General features: G+C 38.5%; 1 protein-coding gene across 13 annotated transcripts in view; it reads left to right on the forward strand.

Moving 5' to 3' along the window:
• LOC133614838 (phosphatidylinositol-binding clathrin assembly protein-like) overlaps window positions 1-9,495 on the forward strand; it is a 50,247-nt gene extending 40,752 nt beyond the window's left edge. For 12 of the 13 annotated variants that reach the window (XM_061973140.2, XM_061973142.2, XM_061973144.2 and 9 more), the window contains 3 exons: window positions 86-193; window positions 495-600; window positions 7,956-9,495. In XM_061973140.2, coding sequence (XP_061829124.1) covers window positions 86-193; window positions 495-587 — 201 coding nt within the window. In that variant the 3' untranslated portion in view covers window positions 588-600; window positions 7,956-9,495. The remainder of the gene's footprint in view (window positions 1-85; window positions 194-494; window positions 601-7,955) is intronic. The other variant, XM_061973145.2, reaches the window with a different exon arrangement.
• Window positions 9,496-12,992: the final 3,497 nt, after the last annotated feature.

Genomic DNA, 12,992 nt, shown 5'->3' on the forward strand with positions numbered 1-12,992 from the left:
GTAGAATATAAAAATGGTTTCACATCCTTCTTAACATCCGATTAGATCACACATAATAATGTGATGGCCTCCATGTCTTAACCAGCCTCCTCCACCAATGGGGTCCATGGGCATGATGAATCCCCCTACAATGATGTACGGCCAACCTGTAATGAGGGCGCCCAACCCTTTTGGCTCGGTGTCCAGTACTCAGGTGGGTGCACGATGCATGACCGCAAGTTGGCGCAGTAATGTTGTTGTCTGTCATCATGCTGTGACGTATTCAAAAGTTAGTGAACACCGATGATGGCGGTTTGAACAAGACTTTGCCCTGTCTTGAGCAAACTGCGTATCATTTCCTTGTTCTTTATTTTTCCTTCCTTCTCCTTTTTATCAACCCATCCGATTTGACATCCCTGCTCTTCCCAACTAATCTCATCCCTCCTTGCGTCTACGCTGACTCTCTGACTTCTCCTTTGGCCCTCCTACTTCCTGTGTCTCTTCCTGTGAAATAGCCCTCGGCAGCCTCTAGCCCTTCCAGCCAGAGTCCACTCCGAGCCCCTGGACAGGACCCGTTTGCACACCTCTCTCTCAAGGATTTCTTGTAGAGCGTCTCTTTAGGTACAGCATGCCCCTCTTGCTTGCGGATACATCCGACACGCGGCTTGTTTAAACATCCGTGTGTGGCTGGTTTTCCTTTCTCATTTGCATGTTTTGTCTTTTCTCCATCTCACCAATAATTCCCATGCTTTTGAATCTTGTATTTGGTTGTTTTGTATGAGCACTGTAACAATAACAAGGTTTCTGCTGACCATTTATTCTGCCAATCACCACATATTGCAATAGACTGATTGTATATTGTATCCTTTATTTAAAATTGAATTGAACTGGCTCACTGAATTGACTGTTCTCTAAACCACACCCACAAGGGTGCTCACTGAGTCAATGTTGTGTCTCACATGTAACCAGTCCCACTTAAAGTACCAGTAGAGTGGAAAAACATGTTGCCTCTATATTAAATCTGCTATTATATATATCTAATGTATGGCACCGAAAGACTTTCAAAGTATGCGAGTAAATAAATATGATCAAAATAGTATCAATCTCATGGAGAGTCCCGAGCCACTTAAAGCAATGAGCTAGCCAGTTAGGTGATCGCGTGACGTAAAGGTAGAAACTGCAAATCTCTTCCCCACCAACAACAATGCAAATCATGCAGACTTTATGGGAGCCAACAACAATTACTTTAGAAAAAATTATGATCTAAAAACTTATATTGTTGATCCTTAACCCTTGTGTAATGTTCATATTGTTGTTACTCAGCCAGTGTTTGTGGGTCGGATGGACTCGTTGCATTTTGTGGCTTTTAATGCCTCACAATCAAAGACTTTTATGTTAAAATACTGAACAGATGTTTATTGGGATAAGGTAAACTTTTAATGCCTCACAATCAAAGACTTTTATGTTAAAATACTGAACAGATGTTTATTGGGATAAGGTAAATATCTGTTCAGTATTTTAACATAAAAGTGTTTGATTGTGAGGCATTAAAAGACAGAAAATGCAACAGGTCCATCCGACCCACAAACCCTGGCTGAGTAACAACAATATGAACGTTGCATGGAAATTTCTCTGCCAGTTTCTGCATCCCACAGGGATTCTTCTTTTGTGTTTCTGGGCCTGTGGTTCCCACACAAGGTTGCAAGGTGGGTCGATGCGTGTGGTACACAGAACATCAATTTCCACACTTCTATTAGTCCCGGGTCCAATGGACCCGGACATCTTATATGTAATAGAAATGTGTAGGGGGGTGTATGGTGTGTGTTCATTAAATATGTATTCGGATAATACATCTTCACAGAACATGAGCCAAAGGCAGTGAGTCTCAGTTTGAAAAATCAATTAATTGTATCATTTTTCTTTTAATAAAAATCGAAAACGGGTCCCACAGACCCGAACACCACACAAGGGAAAATGGGCTACACGTTTTAAAAGCTCTGCTAAACAGATCCAGCTTTAGTGAAACACTAAGCATCATGTAGCAGTATTGCTAAATGCTAAAAAATACAATAAATACAATCTACAAACCTTTTAAAAAGATACCCCTTTTAATTTATTAATAATGATGCACACAAAGGATTAACAAGGAAACGTCTCCCTGCAGACACGGTCTTCGGTTGTGTGTGTTTGTCTCCATCACCGGATATAATTTGAATGTCACAGATGAACAACTTCTAGAATTATGGCTAAATCCTCCTAATACCCAGATGAGAGGCATGGTTTATAATCTAGAATAACTTTGACGAGTCGAGACACCATGATGTGAGAGCAGCAAGACATCGCTGCCGGCTCACAGTAAAAGCAGCAAAGGGCTACTTAGCTTTGTGTATCAATCCGCCACTAAAAATAGTTTGTCGTTGTTCGTGCTTATTATAACAACATTGCTAATATTTGTTTACTATTCACGTCATAATGTGAATATAGAATATCGTTGGCAGGTTTTGGATGGTTATTTAGAGGGTTTTGTACGACAAATAGAGAGGTATTTATACATTTCTTTATGACTTAAAATGCCTAAAAAAAGAAAAACGTGTTTATGTCTTATATAGGGATAGTGAATGATAGACAATACATCTCAAATGTTTGCATATTACTAGTATGACTGATCTGATACAATGGTCAGAGTGCAGAAGTGTTACTCCAGTGACGTCAATCTACCGAAGACGTTCAGAGCGGAATATTCAAAATGGCTGACTGAATTTGTGGCATTATTGATGTTGTTTAGACGGTATTTTCACATACTTTGCAGATTGTAAATACAATTGGATATGGTTTAATGGATACAATGAAACACAATTAATTATATAAAGTTAACTTGTTTTTCCACTCGACTTATACTTCAAGTCACAGACAGTAACATCAAAGTGTGACTTACAAAGAAGAGCAAAAAGCTAAAAAAACATGTTGGTTGACTTCTAAATTTGGAGGACAGAACATTAGAAACACTACAGTACAGTGGTACCTCGGAAATTCATTTAATTTGGTGTGTGATGCAAACTTATATTGCCCCTTAAAGAAAAACAAACTTTTAGAGAATAAATATTATATGAAAACAACACAATAGAATGTTCTTTAAACTGCAGTAGTTTTAGTAATGTAGTAATAAGAGAGCGGACTTCTAAGGTACCTCCCTCCATCTGCTTCTTTGTCAAACACACCATCAGCATCTTCTCCATATTTTCATGGATTAATGTCTGCCGTTAAATGTTATTCTAATGTCATTGGCTGGCGTTAATCAGCTCATACGCTCCAACTGCTACACAGACGTTGAAAGAGTACAAGTGGAATTTTATAGGTGTTGTATGAAAAGGTTTTGGAGAAATCAAAACCGAACCTGTGCTAATACATTTTGCTGAGAAACAATATTATTGTCAGCATTAATTCGAGCCCAAATTCAGCACTAATGTGTTAAACTGATCATTCAAGTAACCCTTTAAAAAGTTTTTTGTAATGGTAATTGAAAGGCCAATAACTTTTAATTATTTTAAATAAACAAAGTTGACTGAAAATTTACTATCTCTGTCAGCAAAAAGCACTTAATTAAATATTGAACATCTTGTAATGCAGTTTTTTCCCGAGTTGGCAAAAACTGTGTCTGGTCTATTTTGTCTGTTTGTTGCCATAATTTTCCAACAAATTGAGCATACTGGCTTGTTTGTCTGTGTTGATCAGATCCTCTTGCTCATTCGATTTGAAGCTAAAATATTCCCTGGACATTCGGCTTTGGAATCATCTTTTTTTCGTTGATCGCGATTAATTCCAGTTCGATCACGGTGATCAGCTGTTAGCATAATTCCTTGATCAAACATGCCATGAATGTCTGTTAGAATATATATATATATATATATATATATATATATATATATATATATATATATATATATATATATATATATATATATATACCATATTTTAAGGATTATAAATCACTCCGGAGTATAAATCGCACCGGCCGAAAAATGCATAATAAAAAAGGTAAAAAACATAAGTCGCACTGGAGTATAAGTCGCATTTTTTAGGGAAATTGATTTGATAAAATCAAACACCAAGACTAGACATTTGAAAGGCAATTTAAAATAAATAAAGAATAGTGAACAACAGGCTGAATAAGTGTACGTTATATGAGGCATAAATAACCAACTGAGAACGTGCCTGGTATGTTAATGTAACATATTATGGTAAGAGCCATTCAAATAACTATAACATATAGAACATGCTGTACGTTTACCAAACAATCTGTCACTCCTAATCGCTAAATCCCATGAAATCTTGTACATCTAGTCTCTTACGTTAATGACCTAAATAATATTATTTGATATTTTACGGTATTGTGTTAATAATTTCACACATAAGTCGCTCCTGAGTATAAGTCGCACCCCCGGCCAAACTATGAAAAAAACTGCAATTTATAGTGCGAAAAATACGGTAATTGGGGTTATATGCTCGCGTTTCCTGGCCCCAGTTAAAAGTTGTGCTGCCGCGTTCTGGACTAACTGCAACCGGGAGAGAGCTTTTTAGCTAATGCCAGCATAAAGTGCATTGCAGTAATCCAGGCGACTTGAAATAAAAGCATGCACGACTTATTCAAAAAGGTTAAAAGATAAAAACGGTTTTACCTTTGCTAAAAGACGAAGATGATAAAAATACGATTTTGAAACGCCATTGACTTGTTTGTCAAGTTTAAAATCGCTGTCTATAGTGACGCCAAGGCTGGTGACTTTGGGACACACATAATTTTGCAATGGTCCCAAGTCAGTGAGGTCTGGACCAAAAACAAAAATTTCAGTTTTTCCCTCATTCATTATTAAAAAATTCTGGGCTAACCAAGCCTTGACGTCGCATAGACAGTTGAGAAACGGTGTCAGGGGGCTGTGGCCTTTTAAAATCGGCATATAAAATATTAATTTATTGACTATCAGTCCAGGTCTAAGCAAAACATTTGTATTCAGCTTCATTAGTTTTAAACTTAACGGTTGACTCATTTAGAGTTTCACTGTATGGTTGTAGACCAGGAGTTCTTAAACCCTTTTAACCTCGGAGCCCAACTTTTTCACTACAAAGGGGTCTAGGGCCCACTCAAATATAAACACTAAATTAGTAATCTTACTCTTGATTTTAATGGTATTCAATATTTATATAACCTGACTCTCACCAGATCCTTGTAGTTCCCTGAGCTCCACACAAGAATCTGGGAGATCTCAATAGGAGATGTATTTCAGAAGACGGGGCCTTGCAAAAAAAAAATAATTGTAGGTGATTTGATAAACCACTTGTCCGTTATCTTGAATGACGTGCTACTTCAACCACTCACATCGAAATCAACCCGCGATGCTGGGAAATCCAAACCCGGTCGGAAGAAGAGCCAAAACATCCTTGCCACCAATAAATGCCTTCAAAACCGTTCTGTTCATCTTTTAAGGAATTAATGTTCGATAGATTCGACAAAACAGTTGCAATAGCAGAATCAATGTCAGCAAACAACGCAGCAAGGGCTGCATGCCACCATTGTTGTTTGAATCAAACAGTCGCTTCGCTATATGGTTAAGAAACACTGTTGTAGACAACTCATTGCTCTGACCTGGATACACTGACATCACAGCGCTATCTCGTGGGGTTGTGTGGTAGTCGCGTTGTCTTTAAGCTTTTGGTCCAAATTAAGTATAGTACAGGCCAAAAGTTTGGACCCACCTTCTCATTTAATACGTTTTCTTTATTTTAATGACTATTTACATTGTAGATTGTCACTGAAGGCATCAAAACTATGAATGAACACGTGGAGTTATGTACTTATTTTATATTCTAGTTTCTTCCAAATAGCCACACTTTGCTCTGATTACTGCTTTGCACACTCTTGGCATTCTCTCGATGAGCTTCAAGAGGTAGTCACCTGAAATGGTTTTTATATCACAGGCGTGCATGAAGCTCATCGAGAGAATGCCAAGAGTGTGCAAAGCAATAATCAGAGCAAAGGGTGGCTATTTAAAAAAAAAATATATAACATGTTTTTAGTTTTTTCACCTTTTTTTGTTAAGCACATAACTCCATGTGTTCATTCATAGTTTTGATGCCTTCAGTGACGATCTACAATGTAAATAGTCATGGAAATAAAGAAACGCATTGAATGAGTAGAAGGTGTGTCCAAACCTGTGGCCTGTACTGTACATATTGTATGTTTTAGTGGTTTATCTTGTACCCGTATTGAGAGAAAATGGTCAAAATAGAAACATGATACGAGTAAATCCGGGATTTGCTGCACTACGGCTGGGCGATATATCGAATATACTCGATATATTGCGGGTTTTTCTCTGCGATATAGAAAATTACTATCGTAATATTCGAGTATACGTCCTCACGCAGTTGCTTTTAGCTGCGGGCATTACACTACAGGCTCTTCTCACTTTTTCTTGTCTCTCCTTCTCACAGAGACATAAAACAAGCGCACCTTCTTACATACGTCACATACTGTCGCGCGTGCATCGTCATACGCCCTCGCGGAGCAGAGAAGTAGCGGCATGGTAAAGTTAGCTGTGATGCTAGCGGTGTGGTAACAAATGAAGGAATAATTAATTCCCAAGAAAAACAGCAGGGAGTCCATCTGGTGGTGGTTTGGCTTCAAGCGGGAAGCATTGCTACAAAAAGTAGCATCACTGCTAATGTGTAGCATCATTTGAAAAGTCACCCTCTAGAGCAGTGGTTCCCAACCTTTTTGTAACTGCGGACCGGTCAACGCTTGAAAAATTGTCCCAGGGACCGGGGGGGGGGGATGGTTTTTTTTGTTTGTTTTTTATAAAAAAAATACAATCATGCATGCTTGTCCCAGGGACCGGGGGGGGGGGGGTGTTTTGTTTTGTTTTTTTTAATAAAAAAAATACAATCATGCATGCTTACGGACTGTATCCCTGCAGACTGTATTGATCTATATTGATATATAATGTAGGAACTAGAAATATTAATAACAGAAAGAAACAACCCTTTTGTGCGAATGAGTGTAAATGGGGGAGGTAGGTTTTTTGGGTTGGTGCACTAATTGTAAGTGTATCTTGTGTTTTTTATGTTTTTTTAATTAAAAAAAAAAAAAAGATGGATCCGGTACCGGATCCACGGACCGGTTCCGGGCCGCAGCCCGGTGGTTGGGGACCTCTGCGCTAGAGAATAATGAGTGCTTGAAACTCCGCATGTCAACATCTCCGTTCGATGCCACACCAACAAAATGCCCAAGCAACCATTTCCAGATCAACACCGTATGAAAGAAATAGTCAACAGAAGGAGATAACGCCCGCAGGAACCTACCACATAGTGAAGGACATACACTATTTGATTTCCTACTATGCAGCTCATTTTTATTTGACAGTTATTGAAATATCTTGTGTTACATCATGCACAAAAGTGCACTTTATTTACTTTAAACTATTGTAGTGGTGTTCTGTACAAAAAGTGCACTTTAATTTAGTGTTGTTTTGATATGTCATCTTAGTGACATCATGCACAAAAGTGCACTAATAGCTTGTTTTAAAATGTCTCTGACAATCTTGCACTTTCTGTTTTGGAAATGACATGAATGTTTGTGCCACTGCTTAATAACTGTTTAATTAATACACTTTTGGTCAATTGACTTAGTTGTGATTTCCCTCTCATCATGAAAGTTTAAAAGTAGCATATATTAATGCAATATGAACAAGAATGTTTTAATGTAGACACATAGAATCATCATACTGCTGTGATTATATGCATCAAATGTTCATTCAAGGCTAAGGCAAAATATGGAGATATATATTGTGTATCGTGACATGGCCTAAAAATATCGAGATATTAATAAAAGGCCATATCACACAGTTTTGCCTCAATGTGGGAGAGACTTATTGAATAGACCTTTCAATGATCTCACGTCTTTAACATCTTGTCGTTTCTCCTTGCAGACGCAGTTCATGTAATTTTGAGGAGCTCGTCTCTTGGGAAGATGAAGCACTTAGCAGCAAAAAGCTTTGTCCCCGTCGCAGTCCAACAACTCTTCTGAGTGACATTCACCCCCATCCACACCAGTCCCCCTAAAATAACTGATCATGTCAAGAACCACCACCACCACCACCACCACCGAAACGGCAAAGCGACTGTCAGAAACCATGGTAACCATGTCAAAAGTAAAATGACGTTTTGCTCACACACACAAACACACACACACGAGTCTCTTTATCCTGTCCCCCGAGACGTGGAGTGATGCTGCTGTCTGACACCCTAAATGGATTCCCTCTACATTTTACAGTGTCATCTCTAAGATCAAGATAGTTCTGGCTGCTGAGAACATTTAATGTTATGTATTTGGTAAAAAAAAAAAAGCAAAAAACCCAACAAACATTCTGTAATTGGATGTTGAGCAAAAGGGGAGCAGGGGGGATAGTATAGGGCGACCTTCCCCTATCTCGACGCCATCGTCAGTCACCCCTGCGGTTATTTAACCGTCACCGAGTAGTGATGCTAATGACGTTTACACCTGTTTAGCTTTTGTCTTTTTTACCGTGTTTACAGTAGACATTCCCTGCGTGTTTGTATTTATTTATGATTATTGGTTTAAGATTGAGAGGGTGGGTGAGGGGGCGGAATCTAATGTAAAATCAACAGTACATAATATTGAGCGTTGAACACGCGTGGGAGTGCTTAAGCATTAAACATGGACTATCATTAAGAGGTAGTGACCAATAGCTATTATATAAATGACACCTATTAAGCTAAGTGATAGAGCACTAAATATGTTATTTTTTCTTTTTTTTTGGTTTGTTTTTTACTACCACCGTTAGAAAAAGAATCACAGCCGCCACTGTACTGTGAGTGCAGTTTTTTTCCCCCCCATTAAGAGTCACTAAAGAGTACATTCTGTGCCTATAGGGATCTTTTTTGCAAGCGATCTGTTTCCTGTCTAGTTGAGTAACACTTCACGCACCATCCTGACGGCGGAAGGCTCCATTTGCTTTAAAGCTTGGCATGCCATCGACTCACTAAGCGTACTCAAGGCTGCCTTTACTATGAATGTGCAGAGTTGTCTTCATGTTGCACACATCTTTCCACGCCGCGCGCCCCCCGCCGGAGTCCAAACAATGTGGGTCTGCCTGCTTGCGTCAAGAGGGGCGTAGATTTGATGTAAATTAATTGTATAAAAGATCCAGACGATGTTTGGCGGAGGGGCGGCGGCAGTGGTGGAGGGGATGAGCGAGCACTGTTGATCGGTGCTCTTGTGTAAATATAATAATTAAAAAAAAAGTGACTGTTCTTTGATTGCAAAAGTGAAAGATGTATGAAATATGAACACAATTCAATCAAATTGGGCTCAACCTAAGTTTGATTCAGGAGTCTCCTCTGCGTTTTGTCGCTGCAGATCTATTCTCTATGTCATTAGAACCTGTAGCAGACATGACTGAAATATTGTTTTTCTTTTACAAATAAAGAGCAGCTTCCACAAAATGACTCAGCACGCTCTTGCTTCTTTACTGCGAAACAATAACTCCTAAAATACGACAAATATGAAACTCCTCTGACAATTTACGAGGCGCACAAATAGTTGTCTTTTTGCTTTGGAAGTACACGTGTCCTTTGACACATCATGGAGGTTTCTTTTTAAGTATATTGTACAATTTTTTTGGGGTCTAAATGAAGCATCTTCAAGCATAAAAATGTAAAAACTAGTAATACCAATACTAGAATAGTGTTGGCCAATCTGAGCCCGCTGCTTAGTACAGACCTGGGCAAAATACAGCCCATTCAGATTTTCAATTCAGCCCGCCGGACGTTCTACATAATTTTGTAGACCTTTAACATCAAAACTGTCGCCGCCATTATGATGTGCAGTGCTGTTTTTAAATGACCGTAAGTCTTCAACTATACAAAGTATTTAAATGGTCGAAATCTGCTTTTTTGAGTATTAAACGAGTTTATTAAGGTAATCTACGTCAGTGTTTTTCAACCACTGTGCCACGGCCCACTAGTGCAGTGGTTCTCAACCTTTTTTCAGTGATGTACCCCCTGTGAACATTTTTTTAATTCAAGTACCCCCTAATCAGAGCAAAGCATTTTTGGTTGAAAAAAATAGATAAAGAAGTAAAATACAGCACTATGTCATCAGTTTCTGACTTATTAAATTGTATAACAGTGCAAAATATTGCTCATTTGTAGTGGTCTTTCTTGAACTATTTGTAAAAAAAAGATATAAAAATAACTAAAAACTTGTTGAAAAATAAACAAGTGATTCAATTATAAATAAAGATTTCTACACATTGAAGTGCGTGCCCTCTTTGGGGATTGTAATAGAGATCCATCTGGATTCATGAACTTAATTCTAAACATTTATTCACAAAAAATAAATCTTTAACATCAATATTTATGGAACATGTCCACAAAAAAATGTAGCTGTCAACACTGAATATTGCATTGTTGCATTTCTTTTCAGTTCTTTTTGACACATTTTAATGAGAAACCTTGAGTTTATGAACTTACATTCATATTTTGTTGAAATATTATTCAATAAATATATTTATAAAGGATTTTTGAATTGTTGCTATTTTTAGAATATTAAAAAAAAATCTCACGTACCCCTTGGCATACCTTCAAGTACCCCCAGGGGTACGCGTACCCCCATTTGAGAACCACTGCACTAGTGTACCGTGAGATGATGTCATTTCACCTAATCGGGTTAAGAATATTTTTTGCAAACCAGTAGTTATAATCCGCAAATAATGTGCCGTTGTTGAGTGTCTGTTCGGTCTTGAGCTCGGCAAAGTAACCATGTGATACTCTTCCATATCAGTAGGTGGCAGCAAGTAGCTAATTGCTTTGTAGACGTCGGGAACATGGTTTGTCGTGATCACAATATGCAGACCGCAGCGGGAGGCAGTGTGCAGGTAAAAAGTATCTAATGCTTAAACCAAAAATAAACAAAAGGTGAGTGCCCCTAAAAAAAGGCGTTGAAGCTTAGAGTAGGCTATGCAGAACGAAACTAAAACTGGACTGGCTGCAAAGGAAACAAAAACAGAATGCTGGACGACAGCAAAGACTTACAGCGTGTGGAGCAGACGGTGTCCACAAAGTACATCCGAACATGACAATATCCACACAAAGAAGGATAAAAACAACTTCAATAGTCTTGATTGCTAAAACAAAGCAGGTGCGGGGAACAGCGCTCAAAGGAAGACATGAAACTGCTACAGGAAAATACCAACAAAACAGGAAAAGTCACCAAAATAGGAGCGCAAGACAAGAACTAAAACACTACACACAGGAAAACACCACAAAACTCCAAATAAGGTCGTGACAGTACACCTACTTTGAGACAAGAGCTATAGTGATGCATGCTCTGTGATGGTTTTAAGTCATAGCCAGAACAGCTTTTTATTGTCAATATCGGTTGCTGAGTTTCATTTTTTTATGTTTTCTGCTGGTGGTGTGCCAAAAAACACTGATCTACTCACAGCAGCTCAGACGTGGAACAAAGCAGAGTGGGCGGGGTTTGTTTTCAGAGCAGCCAGCCTTAAAACGCGTGTGTCAGAAACCGATACGGAAGCAGATTTGTACGTGATAATCTATCATACGGTCGGTGTTTATTACACTTTGCCTTCATATTTTGCTGTTTATTGCATTTTTGTAGTGTTTCGCTTGATTGTAAAAGATACACAACTATGGAGGAGCTGGTCTGAGAAGTAAAAGAGGAGCGATGTTCATATGTTGTTAATATTCAGTGTTTTATTGTTCATAATTAATATTGTAAATCCCACTTTCTTTACTTTCATGTACATTTTGGGTGTCCCATTCAGTAAAAACTGTAAAATTCCATTCCGTTTTTTAAAGTGGTCGGTCATAACTTTTTTAGAACTCTTAACGGCTATGTGACTTTTGGTATTAGTGTTCCTGAAAAAAAGGGACCCAAACACACATACTGTACAGCAGGTTTTTACAGCTAAATGTGTATATATCATTTATACACACATATACGTTGGCCCCCCAGACACATTTTTTTTCTCTCAATATGGCCCCCCGAGTCAAAATATTTGCCCAGCTCTGACTTAGTATCTTGGTCACTGATTGGCTCAACCTCAGGCAACATTACTATATTGGATCAAAAAGTATATAAGGATGATTTAAGGATGTTATGTGTTGGCCCTGTGATGAGGTGGCGACTTGTCCAGGGTGTACCCCGCCTTCCGCCCGATTGTAGCTGAGATAGACTCCAACGCGCCCCGCGACCCCGAAGGGAATAAGCGGTAGAAAATGGATGGATGGATGGATGTTATGTCTACAGGGTTCTCATAATGTTAAAGAGGTTAACAGGTTGTTTCTGCTCTGAAATTAAAATATTTGATTTTTCGGTGATTCCTACTCAGCGGAAATGAAACCGCCGTCATGTCTGGAACTAATAAACAGGACAACTGTACAGCATCATGGTTACTGCTACTGCCACTTAAATCCATATTTAGTGTGCAATATCACGGGCACTATTTCAGAACATTTACAAAACCCAAAACCAGTGAAGTTGGCACGTTGTGTAAATGGTAAATACAAACAGAATACAATGATTTGCTAATCCTTTTCAACTTATATTCAATTGAATAGACTGCAAAGATAATATATTTAATGTTCGAACTGGTAAACTTTGTTTTGCAAATATTAGCTGATTTGGAATTTAATGCCTGCAACATGTTTCAAAAAAGCTGGCACAAGTGGCAAAAAAAGTCTGATAAAGTTGAGGAATGCTCGTCAAACACTTATTTGGAACATCCCACAGGTGAACAGGCTAATTGGGAACAGGTGGGTGCCATGATTGGGTAAAAAAGTAGATTCCATGAAATGCTCAGTCATTCACAAACAAGGATGGGACGAGGGTCACCATTTGTTCGCAAATTGTCGAACAGTTTAAGAACAACATTTCTCAACGAGCTATTGCAATGAATTTAGGGATTTCACCATCTACGGTC

Source organism: Nerophis lumbriciformis, linkage group LG17, assembly GCF_033978685.3.
Source record: "Nerophis lumbriciformis linkage group LG17, RoL_Nlum_v2.1, whole genome shotgun sequence".
In the NCBI taxonomy this organism is placed as follows: Eukaryota; Metazoa; Chordata; class Actinopteri; order Syngnathiformes; family Syngnathidae; genus Nerophis; species Nerophis lumbriciformis.